The sequence below is a fragment of the Lagopus leucura genome, unplaced genomic scaffold (assembly GCF_019238085.1).
Source record: "Lagopus leucura isolate 7727_CA_CO unplaced genomic scaffold, USGS_WTPT01 Super-Scaffold_100016, whole genome shotgun sequence".
NCBI classification, from domain to species: domain Eukaryota; kingdom Metazoa; phylum Chordata; class Aves; order Galliformes; family Phasianidae; genus Lagopus; species Lagopus leucura.
In genome coordinates, this window is record NW_024962270.1 from 14723851 (window position 1) to 14747852 (window position 24002).

The 24002-nt window shown below is 44.1% G+C and overlaps 1 protein-coding gene across 5 annotated transcripts in view; it reads left to right on the forward strand.

Annotated features, from left to right (window-relative positions):
• IL1RAPL2 (interleukin 1 receptor accessory protein like 2) overlaps window positions 1–24002 on the forward strand; it is a 333005-nt gene that overhangs the window by 11231 nt on the left and 297772 nt on the right. For all 5 annotated transcript variants that reach the window (XM_042876751.1, XM_042876750.1, XM_042876755.1 and 2 more), the window contains exon 2: window positions 302–402. In XM_042876751.1, coding sequence (XP_042732685.1) covers window positions 321–402 — 82 coding nt within the window. In that variant the 5' untranslated portion in view covers window positions 302–320. The remainder of the gene's footprint in view (window positions 1–301; window positions 403–24002) is intronic.

A 24002-nucleotide genomic window follows, 5' to 3' on the forward strand; every position in this document is an offset into this window, starting at 1 on the left:
CTTTTCTTTTCTTTTCTTTTCTTTTCTTTTCTTTTCTTTTCAAGCAAAATAATGTGTTCAGAATATTTGAAAAACAAAGCCTACAACTTCTTGTGTGGTACTCAGGTAAATTATTCATGGGCAGTTGCTTTGAGCCGTGATGTTTTCCTACCTCTGCATTAAAAAAATAAACCAAAAGCTGACAGATGTCACTAGGTTAAGCATTGCCCTTAATGGCTCTTTGAGAAATATTTAATTGTAGCTGCTGCATTGGTGTGGTGAAGACCTATGATTCAGACTTCATACTATGTTTGCATTTCAGCTGCCAAAGAAAGTGAAAGATGAAGCCTCTTGTTCTCTTGGTTCTTGTGATCTGTACTGTAGTCAGCATGAATTTGAAGCTCGTGTCGAAGAGAAATTCTGGTAAGTCACAGAAAAAATGTTTTTACTTTTGGATCTGGACTTAATGCTCATTGAAACAAGTGTTTTAAATGGCTGCTTTTTGTTTTGCATATATCCTTGTTCTCTTCTGGGGGAAGAAAAAATTCATAAGATCTGCTTACCAGATGTTACAGGATGAATTTTTTCTCTGTAATGTTCTGTTGACATGTCTTAAGCTGTCCCAAAATGTCCTTGTGCTCTCGTAAGGGAAAGAAAAAGAAAAGAAGGAAAAAAGTTGATCTGTTTGAGAGTCCGTTAAAGTAGAGATGGATTTGGCATTGTTCTAAAAGCTGTGCTTGTGTCCATGCTAACAGATTTTCTTAACCATGAATGTGGTTCCTGATGATTTGTAAGTCTGGATGGGCTTACTGGATGTTGGAAGGGCATCTTCCAAAACGCCATGCCAGCCACATGTGTGATCACACGTGGGCTTCACTGGGAAGAACTTCCCTGGGTAGGGCAAAGTGCTTTCTCTGATTATTGTGGCAGTGAAAGGTAACAAGAGCTGGTTTATGTTTACAGCTGCTTTTGAAAGGCACTGATAATAACAGAACACTTGAAAGAAGCACTGAATCATCTCTCCTTTTCTGGGAAAGATGGTTGATGTAGGGAATGTTCCATTAGTTCTCTGAGAGCAAGGCGACTGCTGGTCTGTGCAGCTCTCCCTGCTCAGTGGGAGCAAAGTAATCTGGAAACGTGTCTTTCTCAGGTAATCTCAAGGATCTGGGCAGGCAGGTGGGTTAGCTTCAGTGTTAACATAGCGTTGTTCTCATATACATGAACTGGTAACCAATGTGGTGCTGCCCTTGCATGCTACATGCAGTATGAACAGATTACTGGCTTAGTTGATGTGTCTGGTTTTAAATTTAATTTCTGTGTTTTTTGGAAAAGGAGGAAAAGACTTTTTGGTCTGTCCATAATAAAAAAAAACCTGTATTTCCCATCTCAGGCTGGGAAATATTACTCTGTGAATCACCAGATTTTAGGCTGAATTCCTTCTGAGCCCAGTGGCTGAATGGATGTTGCTAAGCCAAACTAGTTTACAGTCTTTTGGTGTGGTTGTGTGGGCCCTGTTTGCCCTGTGAGAGCAGGCATGGAGATGAGGATTTGGCTACAGCATAGAGCTTGATCTAAAGCCTGCTAAGGACAATGGTGTTTTGTTTTATGAAACTGCTATCACTGACCTGGCTGGGAACCCCTACGAGATCCATAACCTGTATAGCTGAGCTGCCTTGATTCACTGATGCCAGGCAATACCAGCAAGGAAGGGCCTTTGCATCTCCTTTATCAGAAGTACACATCTATAGAAATAAAATGTCTAGTTATAGCTTCATTCAGCTAATAGTTTACCTTTAATTATATTTTAGTGTATTCTGTTACATTTAGCTGCTTTTTTTGATGGACTCTGCAGAATGCCTTATGTTATTGGCAGCTGTTGACAGTATCAATGCAGGTTGAGTACTGGTAGGAAAAGTGCTTAAATATGTTAGCCTGCTTATGGCTAAATATAGCCCACAGCAGTGAATAGTTTGTTCTTTTCATTTAATGGAGCCAGTATATGTTCAGTGTAAGATGAAGGGGAAAAAGCCCATAAAGTAAAAACAGTTTCTTTGCAAGTATGTGATCATGTAGTTGGCTTTTACCTTTTAATATTCATTCTCTCTTGTGCTGACTTTTAGATTGCTGCGTGGAACAAACTATTGATTTTTATTTTCTTCTTCCAGTACATTGTGTGTGAAACACATTTTCTGTTTCTGTAGTTTCAGCACTTGGAGTGAAATTGATAATTTGACTCCCTTTCTGAAAGTGGACTTTAGATATGAGGTGCTGTCACTTGATTGCCTGGGGCCTCACTGGGTGTTTGAGGGGACGGCTGCTCAAGGAGCTTCTGAATTTTAGTGTTTGAGTAGAAGGTTGGAGACAGAGGCTGGTTTGGTTGCAGGCACAGGGAACAGTGAGGCCTTGTTGCTCGGTGGGGTCGTGGTTCTACACTGATGCTGTGGTTCTGCAGTTTTTCTTTTTTTAATATATAAATGATGTTTATGGTACAGGAGAGTGAGAAGGGGAAAGTGACTGTGGTTGGTTTTTTTTTTTGGTGTACAGTTGTCCAGAATGGCAGCATATCTGATAGCAGGGAGGCTGGTTTAGCAGCAGGGGTGGATGGGGTGCCCAAACGATGCCACGTGGACAGGGTCTGTGGAGCTGTGCTCGGGGTGGGCAGTGCAGCTCTTCGTCCTGCTGGCTGTCAGCACTGGGATATCTGAGCTGGTGAGTGTCCTTACGAGGGGAGGGGAAGCTGTGCAGACTGTTCTGAAGACACTTCTGTGAAGCAGTGCGTGGAAAGTGCTGATGCTGATGATAAAGACAGATCTGGGCTACTAGGGCAATAAACCAACAAAATTGAGGTGTCTGTGTCTTCTTTGACTTACGTAGACTGTCATCTTTCTGAGCAGTATGTAGAATTATAGCCTGAATGAGGAAAAAATGTGATTAGTGTTGAGTACAAGAGCAATTACGAAGTTGATTAGTGTGTGTGCAAAACCACGCAATCCATTATATATTGTTTAAAAGGTAGGGAGAGCCTCAAGTAGTGAAGTTGAATGGGACTTGGGGTGGAGCAATGAGGAGGTGCAGTGTTGTGTTCAGATATTGCAGAGACTGTCCGAAGGAAAGCAGTGTGTGCAGAAATGCTCTATCAGTCAAACTGGAGTTGCCTTACAGGGCACAGGGGTTTGGCTAGAAAGATGTTGGCGGAGGCTAATGGGGAAAAATGTATGTTTGAAGTTGTGGAATGGAAACCTAAGGGGGAGAAAGTTGAGGGTGTAAACTCTAAATAGCAAATACAGGCAGAACACAGGAGTTGGCCAACAGCGGGAGGCACTGAGGAGGTGGATGGGAGTGGATGTCAAGAAGGAGGTGGCAAAATGGTGCTCCAGCTGGAGGTGTAGAGTTAAAGTTTGCTGAAGAAACAGTGCTCTGGGAAGGAGGAAAAAAACCCAGCAAACCAGAACTGAAATAAATAGCTTCAGGTGCCTTTGCTTGCCCTTCCTTGTAGACTCAGGTGTTCTTGTTTCCATTTAGAGGTGACAAACAGGAATGCATGTGAGGGCTACAGAATGCTGCAGAAATGACACAAACTTGTACCGCAGTAACATTGTTTGGCTTCTTCCTGCTTCAGATGCTGTGCCAGAAGAATTAAAATAGGTGAGTTAATTTAATTATGCTAGTCAGATTCTTCTTTACATGCAGCAGCTTCCAGGTGCTCCAAAAGAAATCTGTCATGTTTGCAGAGTAATGATTACTGTTTGTGGTGGGGACAGAATAGTTTGCCTCGAGCATCTGTGTGAATGTAATGTTGATTTAAGTTTCACAAGCGTTTCTTAATATTAAGAAGCTTTTTGGAAAGCTGCAAATCATCCTTTTTGCCTGCTTTGGGAAGTGAAAGGGAGCAAACAGCTAATGCTGGGACTGCAGCCTAGTAATAACCTGGAAAGGCTTTACAGGAGGAGGTTATACAAATAAACTGAGGATGTGGGAGCTGTTAGGTTCCTGTAAGTAGGGACTTCCTTTTAATCTGATTAAGTGACTTCTCTTCCCAAGCCTTTTGTATGTAGTGCTTTGAGTACTCATAGCAGGGGATATAAAACCAATTAAAAATCATTGCATTTCTTAAGCAAAAGATTTTTCAGATTATACGTTCTGTTTGACTTACTAGGCATAATTCCATTAGTGAATAATTGATGCCATTTATTGTTGCTGCATTTATCTGCTGAGCTAAAATACCTCCTCTCAGCACGCCTGAGCTCCAGAGGGCATGCCTGCCTTGTGCACTAGAGCATGGGCAGGTATCCCTGAGGCTTCTGTACGCCTCTGGCTGCAGAGCTGAGAGGAGTCTTGCTCCAGGTTGATGGAGCTTAATTGGCTCAAGCTTGGCACTTTTACGTCCTCCAGCTGCAGAGCCAGAGTCCTCGTGCCTTTGCTGCATTGTGTTAGGAGCCCTTCACCTTCCTACCAATAGTCTTTGCTCTAGCTTCGGATTTCCCCCTGCTCCCTTCTGGGAAGAATGCTTCTTTTTCTGGTGTTGCTGTCTGATCATTTTGGCTCTGAAAAACTGCAGCGTATATGGAAGTGGAGCTACCTTTGCTTCACAGGCGATGTGTGGATTTGTGCCTGGAATGGGATATTCTGGAGGAGCCTAACTCTTAAAAGTCCATCTCTCTTGGTGGAATGAGCCCCTAGGGGAGCTGCCCTGCGCTCACTCGTTTGTGTTTGGTTTCTGTTGCAATTGCATCTGCCCGAAGAGCTGACTTCTGCCCATCATGTAAAATGCATGGCTATGAATTCTCCCATTTTCTGAGATACGAGTAGTATGAAAGAGGTTTTCAGCTTTTCTCTTCTGCAAATCATGCAGTAGCATAGAGGAAAATGGGAGCTTGTCAGCAGCAGCATTCAGTGTGCACCAACCTTTTTTCTTTCTCTTTCTTCTGAAGATTGTAACTTACAGCCTCAGCAAACAAAAATAAGTCAAGATGGATGTTGCTCTAAGCTGTCATCAAGGCGGGAGCACAGAGCCCCTCTTGCACACAGCCATGTCTGTGCACTGGTTCAGGGCTCCTTTCCATCTGTTCAGTTTTTACTGGGGAAGGAGAAGAGGACGCGCTCCAGTGTTCGGTCATGACTTGGGGGCTTCAGCAAGCTGTACAGCGTGGGAACTCAGTGCACCTCGAGAAGGGAGCCTCAGCCTTGGCTTCTCTGCCCTGGACAGACGGAGATGTGGCTGCAAGACAGGCCTGGGTGACAGCTGGCAGCATTCTGGAGAGGAAGAGATGCACAGAGAAGAACAAGAAAGGGAAAGAATCTGCAGGCAGTTTGGGTATTTGTAGTGACCTCAGCCTGACAGGGTTTAAATATTGAACTTATTTAAACACTCACATTTTTAGCTATTACACTCATTTAAAATGAGCTCATGTATAATTGAAACAATTAAAATATTGAGCCGATATTTAAGTATTAAAGCCAAACTTCTTTCCCAAAAGAGAAGCCACAACTGTATCTGAATAAAATGAATGGAGGCAATTAAATTGTTTCAGACAGCAGTAAATTACAAAGGTAGGATCTTTAGGGATGGGGAAGGTAAGAGACACATGACAGAAATGTCATTTCCTCAGTTAAAAATCTATACTCTTCCTCTCCTGGAGAAGATTTTCTGTCAGTTGTGTGGATGGCTGTTCTGCATCTAGCTGCAGTATTAATGCTGTCTGAGCCTCTCTAGTTGGCACACCTTCATGACTGAGAGATTTTCCAACCCTGTGCTTTTAATTGGAATCAAAATGAGGCTTTTATAAAATGGAAAAAAAATGTCTCAGATCAAAGTATCTGCCTTGCTTTCTTTAAGATCTTTAATGGAAATTCAAAGATCTTTCAGTATTTCTGGCTCTGAGGATGTGGGTCGTAGGCTGTTGCCCTTATTCTGAAACAAACCATCCTGAGGGACAGGGGCAGTTGTTCTGCCGTGTTTTGTCCTTTCTCTTGTTCATATTTTTTGAAGGTCTGTCTTACATAAGGTTTGAACGAAATTATGAATAATGCAGCTGCCGACTTACCCAGATTGCAGGGAGCATGTTTGCTGAGTCTCCTTTCACTTAGCTATTTAAAAAAGCAAAAAAGGAGCTGGGGAGCCCAACCACCTCTTTGAACCCATCTGGCGTTTGCAGCACAGAGGTGGTGTATCTTCCTTCCAGTGAGTTACTCTGGCACACTGCATGTTGGGAGCAGTCTTCAGTGCTTTTGGCTTTGGAAATATGGGATTAGGCAGGCTTTATTTATTTATTTATTTTAATTTCACACCTTGCTAAGTAAGGCCTGGAGGCATAAAGGCAACTGTGTCATCTTGCCAGCACCATCTGCAGAGGTGGTAGCAGTGGCTTTGCTCCTTTGCAACTCTTTTCCTGGTGTCAGGAAAATTCTATGGAGTAGAGGCTCACGTTTGCAGAGCCTGAATTTTTGAGGAAGAGAGGAAGGACTTCAGAGGAGAGGATCTGATGGCTCAGGAGAGGACCTGAGGTGATGCCTACGGGTTGCACTGGGTTTGTGGAAGGAGCAAAGACCGTTGCTCCTGAAATGTAAGTTGTATGCCAGAGGCACCGAGCCTGGAGGCAGAGTTCCCAGAGTGTGGGCATGGGGTTGGGGAGCAGTGGGTCCACAGTAGCCCGGAAACATTAGCAGCCATCCACACTGCCCAATGGGTGTCTGTCTGAGGGGGCAGCTGTGTTACGAGGGCAGTTCCTGGCTTTGGGGCCTTGAGACAAGTTCTTCTCAGCCTCCTCAAGGCCAGAAGCCCTTGTGTTGCTCTGCATTTGTGATCCGTAGGGGTCAGGTAGGTGCATTATTTCAGGCCCTTCTCCAGAAGAAGACAGCAAGCTCTCAAGCTGCTCCCTGCTGCCTTTGATTTCCTGTAGGATGAGTTGCAACCATGCCCAAAGCATAAAATGCATCTGCTGGGTCTGGGAGCTGTAGTGGCGCAGAGGCACAGGGGTCACTAGCAGGATGCAGACTGCCAGGGCTGCAGTGATGTTGTGATGCTGTGGCGATGCTGTGACTTGGGCTTGGGGTCAGCTCCCAGTCCAGCCCAGCTCTAAGTGCATGGGGTTTGGTGACCTGTGTGTGTGTTTAAGGCAGGCACTATGGGCTGTGTGCAATTAAAGGAACATAAAAAAGGCTCAGCAAAATTGATCTGATCTGTGGTGTCACCTCTAGAGTGTATGTTTTGTTAATCTCAGACTCTTTCAAATCCAATTGATTCTTTCCTGCAAAGAGTGTGTATGATTAGTACTTATAATATATACTGATGTGAAAGGATACAGTAGATTGAGTTTTGGTTTCAGTGCTTCAGCTCTGAAGAAAGAGACTAGTGGGAAAAGTTAAACTTCTGACTTGAGCACCTGGCTCTTCCAAGAGATAACCAAGAGCTAACCAAGCGGCCCATGCCATGACTTGCCCCATGCCAGCCTCTGCCATCCCTTCCTTCTCACTGGCCCTCCAACAAAAAAAAACCAAAAAAAACAAAAAAACAAAAAAACAAAAAAAACCCAAAAAAAACAACACCCAAATGGAAACAAAGAGATGAAGCAATGTTCAGGTTGGCCAGCACACTAAACATCATGTGAGGGTGAAAGCACGTTTCCCTCTGTTCCGCTTATACCTTAGGCAAGGATGATGAAAACAATCCTATCTCCTAGATGAGTTCAGAGGCTAAATAAATATGTGTGAAGTATGTAGTTGGAAGACCTTGGGAGAAGGAGAAAAGTGTTAGCAATTTCTGTTATTTTTTCAGTAAAAGATGGTAAGATATCATCTAGAAATGGGGAAGGAGCAGAGAAGTTAGGCTGCAGCTAGTGCACAAAGCCAGCTGTAGCAGAATAGCTTTTCCCTGTGAGTGCCACAAGTATATTGTGCATTCTGGCTCTAAACTGTCCTCACAATTTGTACTGGGGCACGTGGGAGCAAAAACCACTTAAGATTGTAAGATGGCAGAAGAAATAGCTGAGGGACTGAGAGCCTTGGAGAAGCCTCAAGTCTGTAGGGTGACTAGTTTATGAAACGAAAACCAAAAATCCGTGCATCTATTGCTCTTCTGACCGAAACAACCATTGCTGGCCATAAAGTGATGCAACTCTGCAGCCATCTGCATTTGAGCTACTCTGCACTGCATCTGTGCTTGCCCACTATCTGCCTTTAGATTTCTAGCAGTAGAAGGAGCTGGAATTCTATAGTCAGGTGGGCAAATAGCTTAAAGCAGCTTTCTCCAAGGAACCCTTGGTGTACAGTCTATCCAGATGTTTTTTGTTTAAAGAAATGCTGGTTCTTTCATCCACATGTGCAAGCTGCTGTTTACTCAAATTTGACAAGTTTTGTTTTATTATTTGAGAGCTGATAGATTTTGCCCAGTATGCTGGAGGTAGAACTGAGTTAATATTTATGAAGACTGATGTTAATATAGCAGGTCGGATTTTTCATGAGACAACAGAAACTGCGTGGTCTTAATAATAATGGTCTTTTTTTCTTTTTTGTTTTGTTGCTAATTTACTTTCTGGCCCTGAGGTTATTTGGATCTGTGTGCAAAGCGATCTCATGCATGCTTTTGCTGTCTTACATTTTCAGCAAAAGAATGGGTGTTCCTGGAAGAGGAAGGGTAATGTGAGATACAATCACTCTGGTGTCTTTGAGCTTATGGTAAGACACAGAAAGATCCCATTCTGGAGAATAGAGCTGGTCGGAATTTATTTTTCAGTGACGCAATTTCATTTTGAAGCTCCCCAAGATGGGTGTATTTAATAGGTGGAAAACTGCTGGAATGTGGATCACAGGCAGGGTTGTTCCCAGGCTCTGCATCTGGGGCAGTCGGGAGTGGCAACTGAAAGCCAGCACCTCTAATCCTGGATGTGAATGTAGATGAAGCAGCTGGAAGACCTGGAGCATGTAATGGTAGGGACCTGCTGGTTCTGGAGTCCTTGATGGGATGCAGTTTCTTGTGTCATATCTCACAGGTTTCCTGCAGAAGGGATCTGAAAACTGAGGCAGTGAGAGCAGCTGGGTCTCGTAGAATTGGTTGGGTGGAGGTGGAGGGGCTCTGGGAGGCCATGAGATGGGCAGCACCCTCTGAACCTGCTTGCTCTTCTCTCATTGCAAGCTGCTAGTGCAGGGTGGGGTTTGTTGGGAAAACACATGGATTTAAAGAAATTTTCTCAAGCCAAGCTGCTGTAGAAGCAGCAGTTTAGAAAGCTGACTTGAAGTTGTGGAAAATGTATTGCAGGGTTGAGCTCTAGGATCTATTATTATTATTATGATTTTTAACAAGACCTTGAAAATCTTTCCCATTGTACAGAGCCAGAGAAGCGTGAATACTGGCTTGTTTTTAGACAATCAAAACTACGGGGAGAAAAGTAGATATCATTAGTGGCATTTTGGATGTAACATTTCTATTCAAAATAGACATGTTCTATTCAATATAGAGGTATGTGTTGTTTTAGGCAAATTGGGATTACAGTGGAAACTACTTTTAGGAGCAGAGCATCTCAGCTTTATTGGAGCAGATTGTAAGCTGAAGTGTTTTAGCTGATTTCTGATGTAGGTCAATGTAAAGTGTCACCTTCAGACCCATGCTGTTGTGCAAATACAGGTATCCTCAGTGCAGGTGGGTGTTTTGCTGTTGGGTAAAAGCTCTCCTCTGTGAGTTTTCTTGCTGTGATTGAAGGTGGCGTGTTTTCCAGGCTTGTGCAAGACAGGCACAAACCTTTCTTGGACATAATGCTGCTCTTTCCCTAATTGTAGTGCATAATGTATTGTAAAAATTAGGTCTCCTTTAATGTTTTTATTGTACATGAGACTTGTGCATTATCAGTGTAATTAGTGAGATAATTTATTACTCATTCTATGCTTTACTACAGCACTTTGCAACAGGGAGCTGTAAAAGGTAATTTTGATCTCCTTAAACTTTGTTTAGGTTATTAAGAAATATTTTTTAACATCAGAAGTGGGAATTCTATTTTTGCATAACGTAATAGCCCCTTAAGGCCAGCCTTTTATGATCTCATCAGTCAGTGAATGGAGCAGTCAGTCTTCTTCCTAAGTGTTCAGCGACTGTGCAGCATCTGGGGATGCTCCCTATTAGGCTTTTCCACGTGAGCAGGAGGCAAACGGGATGAGAACCAGCAAAGCTATTGGCTAAGCATGGCTCTGGCTGTTCTGCTCTTTCAGCATTAATAGAGGCATCTTAGTGCCCCAAACGGTCTGGAACGATGGAGTGGGCTGAGCGATCAATCCCCTTTGCAGCACGCTTCTCTGGTCGCTGCAGTTCCCGTGCAGGCTGTGCTGGTCCCAGCAGGGCTGCTCCTGTCCCTGCAGCAGGGTTCAGGCTCTGCCCGGTGTGGCTGGGCTGTGCCTCGCTCCCTTCTTATTTTCTTCTTGAGGAAACTTTCTTCAGATGAGGATCTCCAATAATGTATCTGGAGAACTAAGCAGAGGAAGCTTCTCTGTAAAGCGAGAGCGGCTCATTAATTGCTTAAAAATTAGGCAGCCTCTATCTGAGTAATTGGTGTTAGCTGGCTGGCCTTCTTCGGTCTAAGCAGTAGCTCATTAGTAGATTACACACAGATGGTACTGTGCTTCAAGGTATTTAAAATACACAGGCAGAGTGCTGTACTAATAAGGCAAACCTGTCCTTACTCTCTGTGACTAAGCTTGCTACAAACAGCAGAGGACACGGTGTCAATTGGTAAATATCATTAGCTAAGGGCATTTTCATGAATTTATTTAGTTTTCACATTTCTGCAGATTATGATAGATTCTCAAAATATTGTTTCTGAAAAAGTTACTTTGCAAGAAGAGACTTGAAATTTCACTTACTCAGTAGCTCATTTACACATACAGTTGCATAGAAGGAGGGATTGACTCATAGCCTTAATTTTCATTTGGAATACATACAGGTTTTTGCTTTTCATTCTTTCTCATGTGATGTTGACCTGCATGCAATTTTCTTAATAGTATATTCAAAGCAGTGCTTTCTGGGCCGGATTCCTTCTGTGAGTGCAAGGACAGTTCTGCCTTGTTAGCGCCAGTCCTGCAGTGCTGCTGGGGCTGCGTGGCCTGGGAAGGGCTCTGCTGGGATCGAGGTTGAATTTGGAATTCAGAGGTGATCATGATTGAGGTTTAGTTGTCAAATGACAGACTTGTTCTCTTCTTCTCCTCTCAAATGTACCACTGAACCATGGGCCATTCCATCCTTCCCTCAGTTTTTTTCATGCTACACCTCAGCAGGGTTTGAACCCATCTTATAGTTATTGCAGTCCATTAGTGAGCCTCTTTCCTCACCCAGCCTGTGAATTCATAAGCATGTGGGCTTTCCTGTGTAAGAGATTGTAACCTTTAAGAGCGGACTGTGGGAGATCACTCTGTAAAACGTTTACCTGACTGCAGATTTGGCTTGATGGAAAAGCGGGGAGATGAGAAATCATGAGGTGATATGATTTCCAAAGAAACTGTGAGACTTACATAGTGATGGAATGGAATTCCGTGAGTGCTTGATGTGCTGCTGGGAGGGAGGAGGGCTTAGCAGTGGAGGTGGTGAGTCAGGAGGAGCAGCGTTTCATTTTAGCTGTCAAATTGCAGGGTAATTTGATTGGGTTTACCAGTAACCCCAGGCTGTTTTGTTTTGTTTTTGTTTTTTTTTTTCTTCCTGCAGTAAAGCTTTTGAAGTTGATGGAATTAAACTAGGAATTAACAAACACGACTGTGTAGCAGTGGGACTGTTTCTCCCGTCTGCGTGCCAAGCTTCTGCTTGTTTGGTGTGATTCTGCAGAACATCCATTGATTTCAGTTATTCAGAAGCTAATTACCCTGTAACCCACAGGATCAAGCAGCAGTGCCTGCCTATTTAGCCTACAACAACACAGTTCTTATTGTGGTGCACAGTTGTGCTGGCTCTTGCTGCTGGAACCTCCCATTGACCTGCTTGTGATACGGCTGCGGAGCCGGCTCTGCGCACGTAGCTGCCTCTGCGCTCACTGTCGTGCATGCAAATGGACAGCAATTACAATTTAAGTAATGGGTACTTAATTGGATGTTTGTACTCTGTAAATTTGAAACGTTTTGGAGCTTAAATTTCCCTGCCAGTGTAATTTGGTGCGTGCCACAAATTGCTGAGGTGAGAACACAAGTGGGAAGAAACCAAGCGATCCGACAGCTCCCTGCCCTGCTTCCACCTCAGGCACTGCAACAAGTGAGAGAAGCACAAATGTGCCACAGGAAATCCTCAGGAAGAATCTGTCTTTTCTGGGCTGTACCGTGGTGCAAATTGCATTGATGTAGATTTATGAAAGGGCTCTGGCTCTTTGTTAAAACAAAGCAAGGCTGTCAATGCAGGAGAAGCAGCAGCAGAACCCCCCTAACATTGTGCCTTGGCTGTACTTTAACCAAACAGTCACAGCTCAGTGCAGGCTGGCACACTGCAGATTTCTTCAGTGCCTCCACTTGAAAGGCCCTTTAGTGCTAATTTGTTTGGATACCACAGTATTGTTTCCAAATACATAGTTTTTAACTGTTTTTTAAGTGTTAAGAGTTTTAAGTGAAGTTTTGTAGCCGCAAGAGAAAAGTAATATATTTCCATTCTAATTCTGAAGTGTAATCATTTGGAGGAAACCCCAATTGCAATTCCTCAAGCATCCTCAGGCTTCTGAGAAACAAATCAATACATTTCTCAGCAGCAATTATCCTTGGAAACCCTCTGAATTAGATATGGCATAAAGAAGCAAAGCTCTGGTGGTCTGTAGCTGAGCTTTCTCCCCATGAAGCAGCCTTTGTCCCTGTAAGGCTGAATGAAATCTTAAAATAGAGTTTGACTGTATCAGTAAGCAGCTATCCTTTGTTAAGTACATGTGGTTATAAAACTGCCTCTGAAATTGTTGACTTATTTATCCGTAAGTTCTCTTGGATGGGCACTCTCTCTCTCTCCTGCTGGAGTTTGTGTGCTTCAGCAGAGCGAAGGACAAGGAATACTTCAGTAGTGCTATTTGAAGGCTGTAGCCTGTCCTAAAGGACTTGTTTGGAGTAACAGCGATGAAATAGTGATCACCCAGAACATTAATTTATATTATTTACAGACATTGGGATCTCTCTGTGCAAAAGAGCAGATGTGTCGCTGTTCCTGGGAGGACTTTTTTTTTCTTAATTCAGAAATAGAGCTACTGAATTGGTACTGTTTATCATCAACTTTTAACAGGCTTGCCATCTGAGTGGCTAAGAACTACACTGTGGATGAAAATGCCTGTGGCTTGCTAATTCCTCAGCTGTGGGTTGGGTGCCATTCTTGTGCAGCAGGCTGCTCACATGAGGTAGCTTTTTTCTCTGTGAGTAAAGACACAGAATTGCCTGTCCACATGTCCAGTGGTTTGGCAGCAAATCTTGTTGGCATATTCCCTCCTTGTGGGATTTACCTGGCCCTTGGCATCTGAAGAGTTGCGTGTGCTCTCCATGCTGCTACTGCTTTTCTAGACTCTGCACCTGGGGGCTGAAATGGAGACCAGTAACTTCCTTTCGTCCATAGGGTCAAAGAACTAGTCTACAAGTCTAGCTCAAAGGTGGAAAAAGTAAATATGTGAATAAATATATATGCGTGTATTTTTGAGGTACTTTTTTGAGAGTAATTCTGTTGGGATGGAGAGACCTGATCCCAGTGCTGTGTAGTGTTTGACCACTAATTCTTGGAGCGTTACTGCTGGATTCTGCTAAAAAGATAGCAGCATATCTGTGTCCCTGTATAAGGCAAAAGCATGCATACTTCTAAGCAGATAGAGCAAAATGATTTTAAGCAAATTCATCATGCTTGAACAGGAATATAGGGGACTTCTGCTAGAAAACCTTTTGGTCTGAGTTCTGGGAGGAGATGCTGAAGATGTCCCAGTGTCTCTTGTTGTCTTGTGCCTGTGAAGGCTGGTGAAAGCCACAGGGATCCCTTTGCCAGGTTATCTTCCTCAGAGCAAATTGAGGCTGAGACCCCAGAAGAGTCTTTTGGGATTGAACCCTGCTCCATTCCAGGCCTATTGAGAGCTGTTCAAGCTCTCTTGTTGGATCTACATGGAGAGAGAGCAGCGTTTCTGAGAAGATTATGGGAAATTCAGATTCATGCTTTATGGAATTTACAGAAACAAAAACAATTTCCTCTGCGGTTTTCTATTGTAAATAACTTTTCTGCATTAATCATCTAGTCTATGACTTTTACAGACTGACTCCAACTGTGTGTAGTTCATGTTGCTGGCTGGCAAGACAAAATAAGGTTTCCAGCATTTGGTAAAGGACCCCAACATCAGGAAGATGATATTGCTTTCTGCCATAGTCTTTGATGACAATTACATTTTACTACTCTCAATTGATATTTGAAAAGCACCACTAAAACGTGGAATGAACCTGTTACATTTTGTCTCATTGTGCTTGCAACAATGCATCAATCCATATTTCCACCAAAAAAAAAAGAACAAAAAGTAGCCTGAAGAGAAGATGTGTTTAATGCAGATGATTTAGAAACTGAAGTTGAATTCTCTGGTGTTGCCTGGTACTGGTGTATGAGAAAATCAATTTTGCAGACTGTCACAGAGTGGCCGTGTAGTATTTGAGAACTTGTCTAAACCTGTAACACTGCTGCAAGCATCTGCTCTGCACCATTGACCTGGAAAGGGTTAAAGACTTCCTGGTAACTTCTAAACGCTTGGCAGTTATTTTTCCTATGTAACAGTGGAAGAATGAGGAGGCATAGTCTAATTTGCTCTCAATTTAGAGTACCTGGTAGGTTTTCATAGTGGGGTAATGCCAGAGAAGCTTGAAAAAGCTGCACTCTTACCAAAGGTTCTGAAAAACTGGCATCAATAAGAGAAAATGTTGATTCAAAGAAATTTTAAAAGCTCACCTTGACTTCTGCATTTGGTGATTGATTTGTTGTTCTTGGGGAAAACTTAAGCTGTTCTTTTAGATTTTGCTGATAGCAGTACTTCATATGCTGGTGTGATTACTCTGTATGTTAGTTAGTAGCTGCTTAATTAGAAAAGTAAAAGCAATTCTTGTTGTGTAAACAGACTTCAAAACCACTTCATGGATAATGGCATTTTACTCTTTAAGTTGTTGGTGCCAACAAAGAGAAGACTTCTGTTTGAGATCACCTTAGAGATTTAGAAAGGTGGTGCTTCAGGAGAAAATGTTTCTTGACAGAAGGGACAAAGTGGAGATTTGAGGTGGTGGGGTGGGTTCCTCCAAATGGAAGTGATTGAATGGCTGTCCAGGGAGGCTGGGTTTTTCTCACATTTTGCAAGTTCTCCTGTGGTTCCCTGCACTATTCTTGTTTCTCTCCTAGGACGTAATTCCTTATATCATTTCTTCTTAACTCCTGTAATGGAATTGGAGCCTCCAGTGTTCCTGTCGTCCTTTCTGAACCAGGCAGCAGTTTGGATCTCCTTACTGATGGCTGTCACTTACTGTTAATGAGATAAATTAACCCTTCTGTCTGGGAAGGAAATAAATGTGCTCTTTTTCTGGGCAGGAAGAGTAATCCGGGATGGAATCCTCATTAGTTTAACAGATTGCACCTCCTCGTTTGCTGGTCTGTGGCTTTAAGCCTTTAAATAATAACATGCATCACAGTGTATCTGGTTGTGTTCAACCATTGTTGTTTTGGTATGTGGGATGATGCTAATACTTGAAATCATTGCATGATGGGAGGACTGAAATGGAACAAGTCAGTGGACTGATTTGTGTAAAAGAGGCTGTGGCATGTGTGTTCAGAGTTAGATATTTTAATTTTTAATCAAGTGGTTTTATTTTTATCTAATTGCACTATTATCTAATTGCACTACTGACTGGAAAAGACCTCCTGACTGAATTTGCAGCATTGCATCTTAGTAGGTATAACATATGTTGAAAGAGTGATACTGTTAACAAATGGAATACAAGAGCCACGTGTGTGCTTGGAGCTGCATGCAGTTCATTCACAGCCACCTCTTCCTGTGCTCTGTAAGCTAGCTCTTTCCCAGGGAATAGGGTTTGCTTGGCTCTGCGCAGTCACAGAGCTTTGGGGGGGTAATTAGCTTCTCTGAAGTTATGGAAATGTTTAACCAATGCACAGCAGAGACACGTTACAAGCTTGGCAAAGCTGAATTTCTTTGTGTGGTGGGTGAGAGAGGGAGAGAAGGAAGGTGGAGAGGAAGGTAAAAGTTTTTTTCAAAGCCCCTGAGCTTTACCAGGACTCAGAGCTGGATAGAAGGATGCAGCTGCAGCGGAGCAGAGTGGTCCACTCATGCAGCATGCTGTTCCCCACAGCCCTGATCCTCTGCTGTGTCCTCGTGGTGCCTACCAAGCAGAGGGGCTTTGGCTCAAAGCTAACCAGAGTAAGCAGGCAGCTCCCAGCTAGCTAGGGCTTGGGATGGGGGCTTTTTTTCTTTCTTCTTTTTCTCCCTGGGAGAACTTCGTGAAGAGCCACAGGGTGGAGAAAATGAGTACAATCTGAGAGGAAAATAAAGCTTGTATGACAAAACAGGGAGATCTCTGGATTCTTTTGAAAGTTGTGGAGGCAGCCTCGGGGACTGCAGAAGCAGCTCACCTCGCGGTACTGCAGGCTAGGGCTGCTGCAGCGCTCCTTGGGCCACCCGTGGGGCTCTGGTTTTTACATGGAACTGCTATGGAGGGGATGAGAGGGAAGTGAAAATGTCAAGCAGGCAGAGACAGCTCTCTTCTAAAAACAAAAAGGGGGTGGGAAAGCCACTGAATCCCTTCTGTGGGCCTACATGGAGAGGAATATTTTCCCCCTGCAGAATCTGGGGCTTTGGCTCAGCGGGCTCAAGCAGAAAGTTCACGTTGCGTGCTTTGCAGTGTGCGTGTTGGGCTGCAGGGGGGATCGCGGCAAAACTTCCCCTCCAACTGAAAGCAGCTCCAATGCCCACGGAGTTTAGGATGCTCCAGAATCTCAGCCTGTCTTCATAAATAATTTTGCACAGGCCCTCAGGCGATCAGCAAACACAAATAAAGGGCAGGTAACAATTAAAAATGCACAGAATCGTAATGTAGTTAAAGAGGCAGTGCAGGTAGTGCTCTGTCAGCCCAACTGCAGCTGAGTCTCAGCGAAACCCACAGACTGCCAACAGGGAGGCCCTGCTCGAGGATGCTGTGCCAGGCTTCACCTTCTCACCTCAGCTCACCTTGAGCAGCTCTGCCCCCGGTCAGGGTCGTGGTGCTGCTGGTGGGTGTGTGGTTCTGGCTGCCCTCTGAAGGGGGGCTGTGTGAAGCTGTGTTTGGTGGTGGCACTGAATGCTCAGCTCCAGCCCCTGTCACCCACAGTACCTCCGAAACCGAGGGATGGCTGTCAAGGTAAAGAGGATTTGCATCAGCAAAGCTACAATGAACGCTGGCTCCTTGCCTCGGGCAAGTTTTCCTTATTTTTGAAGACTTCAGACCTGATGCTGGGAGGTCATTTGACTGATGTGCACTTTTTTTTCTTTTTGCAATACCTGAGATGAGTGCTTGCTGACTTCTTTTTTATTATTAACTATTCAAGGCAGAAATCAAGCCCAGGCTATAATTAATATAGAAAAGCATTTTTTTTTCTCTTTTTTTTCCTATTTTGCCTCTGGCTTGTTGTTAGTTTATTTCAGTACGTCTCAGTATGTGTTTGTCTTGCTTTGCTGACTCCGACATGATGGCCAGCCTCAACCTTGCAATCGCTTCTGCCTCTTTGATGTGTAAGTGCCTCAGAAGTGGCTCAGGGCACCAACTATATCACCCACGGGTACTTCTGGGGCCCATTGCTCTCCTTTTTGAGACAGAACTGTGCAAAAGCATAGGCAGTAGGAAGAGTTAGTCCTTCTGGGTGTGCGTGTCTGATGGCAGAGGCTGCGCTGTTCTGAAATACAGCTATCTCCTGGGCTGTTTCTTTTTGCTTTCCTTCTGTTACTGCTCTGGTTCTGTGCAGGTGCATGTATTGCTGTACAGAGTATCTGCCGCTCAGGTTCAGAGGAAAGTGATGTGTGTTCCTTTACTGTTTGTGGATTTTCTGTCTTTTGTTTTAGTATTTGTGTAGATATAGACCTCCAACGTTTCTGATAAAAACAAAGATAAGGCTGACATTGCTTTGAGAACTGCTGAGCAACAGGCTTAACTGAAGCTGCTAAACTGCCTGAGAAATATTGAAGGGTGAGAATGCTGTCTGGTCAGCAGAGAGTCTGGGGGAATTATCTCCCTTCCCCCCCAAAATCCCAGTGAATTATTCTTTTGAATCTAATGGAGTATTCAGGGGAGGCAGATGTGCGACCCATTTTGAACCATGGCTAGTTTTGTATTTTGCTGCATTTATATTTGTACTTGCTTTGAACTTAGTATTCTGAAAGTCTGTAGCTGTTGCGATATTTTTTCCTCTTAGAAGACCTTTGTAGGCCTGAGATACTGAGGGCTACCAGTAAGGACAGCAGCCTTTCTCCATCTTGTGTTGTCCTGCTTGAGACCATGTGTTTTTGGAAGTTTGTAAGACCCTGTTGTATCTTGCCTAAAATAATGCCTTTGCTAGTGTTTGCTTATTTATGATTTGCCCAAAGGACGGAATCGTATTCAGTTTCCTTCCATCATTCTTGTTAATTAATGCCTGCTTTCTAGATCATTATACAAGTTCTCTTGCCAGGTCAGCCAAGATGCTTGTCCTCTGCCCTTTGCTACTGTCTTTAAAGTCCTGCAGTTGTGAATTTGATGGCTGCTGGTAAGCATGTGTTGTCACATATTAAGCACAGGACGGCAGAACTATGAATCCTGCATTTTTTTCCCCTTAAAAATTCTTCTTGGCTGTGGATCCTGTCTCTAACTGTGGGGTGGTCTCTGAGTGGGAGAGCTCATGGTTTTATTCTGAGATTATTTTATGCGAGTCCAAACAATACAGAAACTTGGTTAACCTAAATAGGTCTGCTCAATACATTGAGCTATAAAAGGTCAGTGAGGTTCACTCTGATTTTCTTCTTGACTTGGTTAAATATATAGCTGTAGCTTGGGGCCATCTATCTTAAATAGAAACTCGTCGAAATGAGATGCCAGCTAGAGCAGACGGGGTAATGGTGGTTCTGCTGTATGGGAGCTTGTTGGATCCCAGCAGGGGAAATTCAGACTTGGGGTTTCTGGTTAACAGTAAGCTTTGTACGCTGTGAGTTCAGTTTCCATTCCTGTTCAAAAACAAAACTCAACATTTCCTCTGCTGTAAATGAAACAAAAATTTCAAAGCGTTTACAGGTGGGAAATAAGATTCTGCTTTTGAGACTCCTGTTCCTAAAGGACTTCCAAAGGGTTTCCTAATGTAAAATTCCACTTTATGGCATTTTTAAAATGTTTGTTATGTTTAAAAATGGCCCAACATACTACAAATTAGTCTTTTAAACAAGAAGATAGGCTATAAAATAGAATTCTAAATTTAACAGGGGCGTGAATAATTCTTTTTTTGACCCCCAAATTTCCATAAATAAGAGTGACTTGCAAGATGTGTTCTCTGTAGAATTAAGGAACCCACAGTGACTCCATCAGCAACTTCAACCAAAAAAAAACCTGACAAAAAAGCATTCTGAATAGGCATTGAGTGGCACTGCCGTGCTTCAGCGCGGATCGGTGTCAATTGCGAGGAAGTGCTCCCAAGTGGAAGAGGAAAGTGACATTAAGAATGTCAATATTTCACTTTCTAAATTGAAATTCTTGGTAGTGTTGAGATAATCCATATGTCTTAATCAACTCGTGGTGTTTGAGTGGGAGGGAGCTAGCACAGTAACTAGCTGAAGAGGAGGAACAGTTAGTCAAAATAACTGCTTTTCTCCCTCAGGACTCTTGGGTTCTGGAAATATTTAACAGATGAAATAGCAGGAGCAGCTGTCCTAAGGGAACTATCAAAGAGGCGTTTGACATTGCATATCATATAGATTGCTAAATGAATGTTTTGTCTGCAGAGGGCCTGGAGGTGTGATGGTGAGGGGATTTGGCTGCTGTGATTGCACTGCTGTGATTGCACGGGACCGCGGGGCACTGGCAGCGCCATGAGGGGCAGTGTGGGTAGTAATGTGGTGGTAATAAAAGTGGTGAGGCCCACTCTTGCTGTGTGTTCTGTGAGCATGCTCTCCTGTACCCCGCAGGAGGAGCTGAGGGCTGCTGTCTGCTCCCCAAGATGGCCTGGCCTCTGCAGGTTTTTGCTGCCTGTCTCTGAGTAGGAGAAGTGAGAGGTGCAGCCTGTGTGCCTCAGCCCTTCTATCCTGTAAGGGCTGGCTCTCAATGTTCAGATGGCTCCCTAGCAGATGGGGCAGGAGGTGCTGCCCCACAGCCTGTTACCTCTCGTGCTGTGGGCTTGCTGGCCTCGGCTCTCCATAGGAGGCTCTGTGCCAGGCAGTACCTATCTGCCCAGTGTGCCCTGCCGCCTCGGAGTTAATAACTCACCTGACTGTGAAGGCGTGTTGGCAGGTAATGTCGTACCTGTCAGATCTAACTGCCTATAAATTTAATTAGTGTGCAAAATCCAGCTTTGGAGTATACCAGAACTTAATTAGTCAGCAACTTAACGTTGTTAGCATACTCTCCAGGTAACAATATCCAAAAAAGAGTACGTGAAGGCTATGATAAAATAATTAGAAGTATAAGATCCTTATGGCATGTTTTGTTTAGTGCTCCTCTCTCCTTTGCGTGGGTCTAGATAGGGAATAAGAAGAGCAGCGTCTTGCAGCCAGAGCAGCAGTGGCTGCCCTCACATCAGGACCAAGTGCTTCAGGTGTCAGTGTTACTTCTGGGTTACTGAAATGCCTATGGCAAAGCACGACGGCCTCCTGCAGGCTTTGCTGTTTGTCTGCATACTCCTGTAGCAGGGTGAGGATGTGTGACTGGTACCCAGTGCTGCTATTGAGAGGCTTGTTACGCTGTGATGGGATGGCACAGCAACAGTGACTCACTGCAGGTTGTTTGAAAGGAAGAGAATGGGATTTAGTAACACTGAGGGTGCCCCATCTGTCACCCTGGAGATGGATGCACATGTCTTAATGTTCTGCCTCAGCATTAAACTGCTGCAAAATATTTATCCTGGTGACCCATATTTTTGTGGGAATAGCCTCTCCTCCAAATGGAGCTTGGCCTAAAATAAACCAACAAAACATACAGCAGCTCTGGACCTGGCTGCAGTTTGCTGCTGGCTGCTTACTCTCTTGAGTGCTCCCTGTCTCTCATTATCCCCGCACACCATGGGGAAAGAATGAAGAAGTGAACCTTCTGAACCCTGGAATAAAACACAGAAGTCAGCAGTGACTAAGAAATGCCTGGAGGCTGAAATCTCTTATCCACTTACATTCAAAAATAAAAAACTGAATACAACGTACTTTTCCCATCTCCCACCTACAGCAAGGCAGTGAGTTCAGGTCCTGCACCTGGTGGATGAGATGTGCTGGAGGAACCTGCAGCCTCTCCAGATCCTCCCTGCTCACCGGAGCCTGCGGAGTCTCATCTGGCTGTCACCTGTTCCAGCAAGGTGGGAGTGTAGCAAAGGGCAGCTCTGCTCTGATGCTTGTGCTGGGAGGAGAGAGCTGCCCGTCCATGTGGGGCCAGATGTCTCCGAGCACTGCCTGCAGCTCCTGCGATTTGCTGTGTGGCACCAGTGGGGTTAGGCCTGGGGTAGGGGCCCACATCCAAAGAGCCTCCCCAGGACAGGTGTGTTTTGAGGAGTGGGACTGTGAACATCCCAATGTCACCCTATAGTTTCCTGCTGAATCCTGTGTTACTGCTGGGTGATGTATCCATGTGAGCTGGGATTTGGCATTTAGGGACTGGCAGAGGCAGAGGGACAGGGGAAGAGGGAAAGTCTGTGCTGTGTGTGTGTGTGTGCAGAGATCTTTTCTTCTAGATTTAATATGCATCTCCTGAGCCGCTCTGGTTTTTAGTGAACGTGAAAGATCAAAGCAGGGTTTATCTGCAGAGGCTCTGTACCACATGTGTGGGGTTTGTGCTCAGCTCCCCCTGGACCTGCTGAAAAGATCCAGGTTTGCTGACAGGTCTCTGCAGAGATGCCAGCTTGTAACAGTGCCGGGCCACCGTCAGGCTTGGCTCTCTCGTGTAACACTCAGCAACAGCCTGGCTGCATTGAAGTCTATGGAAATTTCAGACTGATGCCCATAAAACCAGAACGTTGGGTGTATTTTCAGCATAGGCTCGTGACAAATTAAAGAATGACTGACAGGTTTCGGTAGAATTACCGAATTTCTGAGAGCCAGCCTACATACCATCAAGTGTGCTTAATTTAATGAAGTGAAGGATGCCAAGTAATCTAACTGCTTATTATGTGAAGAGGCAACGGGTAATCTAATGATCCACAGGTGGCTATTTTGATTTTACTGTGTGAAGTTAAAGACAGGCTGAACGTGCTTCTCTCAGTGCTGGGAGAGGTGTGGAGCAGGAGGTGACTTGCTGGCCGGAGCTCACCCAGATGCCTCTTCATTTCCTGCCTCCAGATGCGTGTGCGAGTGCTCTGATCATCTGAGGGAATGCACGGGTCGTGTTTTATTTATTTTTGTGGAATGCATAGGTATTAATAATATTTATTCACCACCTGTAATCAGGTTGCAATCATGGTCTGTAATTGCAATCAATAAATTAATACATCAATTAGAAATGAATCTCAATGAAATATATTTTTTATATTGATTGAATGTCTTTTCATTGCTTTTAGTGGCTGGAAATGCCAGTTCCATCTCTGTATCATCAAAGGAATGAGCTGAATTTTAATGGCATCCGTGTCTAGCGCTTAGCAGTTACTCTTCTGGAGGAGCTCCACTCCTCTTCTGGGCAACACTGATGTTATTGTAAACCATTTCCATTCTTCATCGTAGCGCTCAGCTCAACTTCTAATTGGGTTTGGTTCTATTCAACCTATCTATAATAATTTGTTGGGTTTTTGTTGTTGTTGTTTAAAATTTCAATCGTGCCTACCATATGGTGAGTATCATTTATACATAAAAGCTACTTGCTGTTTTACCTTTGGAAATCGTTAGAGCCTTCACAGCGAGAGCTTCCTCACCATCTGCTCCCCTCTCAAACCTCATGCTAATGCAGACAGCTGCAGTTGTGACTCTGGGGTTATTAAATAGCGATGTCCAGTCCAATGCCCTTGTGCCTGGCTTTCAGAACATCAGCACAGCAGAAAGCAGTTGCTTCGGCTGCAGCACAAGCTATTGCATTTGCACAGGAGGAGGGCAGGCGTGTGCCCTGCCACACTTGCTCCTGCAGTCCTGTGGTGTGAGTGGAAAAAGGGGATTTGGTGAGGGGCTGCTGCTCCCCCGATGAGCTGTGGGTCCAGATCAATGTCCTGTAATCCTTTAATGCTAGAGAGGCTCCGGCATTAGACCCTGTGCTAATCCTTTTTTAGAATGGGCGTCAATTGCAAAGAAGATTATGCCATTTTAAAATGAGCTAATTATTAGTTAATCAGAGCATCCCGCAGATTACAGAAGGCAATGCCGGGGTTCATATTCAGCCTTGGTGAAGTTGGCAGCAGAGCTCGGGGCAGCTGGCATTGCAGCTCTCCTTGTCTGCCAGCCAGCCCTGCCTGCCTCTCGGCCGCTTTGTTCCAGGATGTGGGTGGGTTTGGTTTCCATTTGAGTTTCTCTGCCAGATTTTTGTATGCTAATTTTGGTCAGCAGGGAGGGTGAGGTGGCTCCTGGTGACCTCCTGTCTGGCAGGAGGTGGAATAACTAACCTAGGTGCGGGTTGACATGGCAGATGTTTCTGGTGTTCAGAAACTCAACATTCTTTGTCTGACTGCTGTGTAGGTCGCAGATAGAGGTAACTTGATGATAATTTGAAAGCTATGCTCTTTTTTTTCTTTTATTTTCCCCAGAATAAAAGGAAAAAAAGAAAGGAAAAGCTAATTTCATTGTGTTCTTAATGTCCTTTAAGTGGTACTTCTTAAAAACAAATACAACTTACTGGAGCTGTTAGAGTTACTTATATATATTTTTGGCATTGTATTCAACCACAGTAGTGAAAATCAGATTTAATGC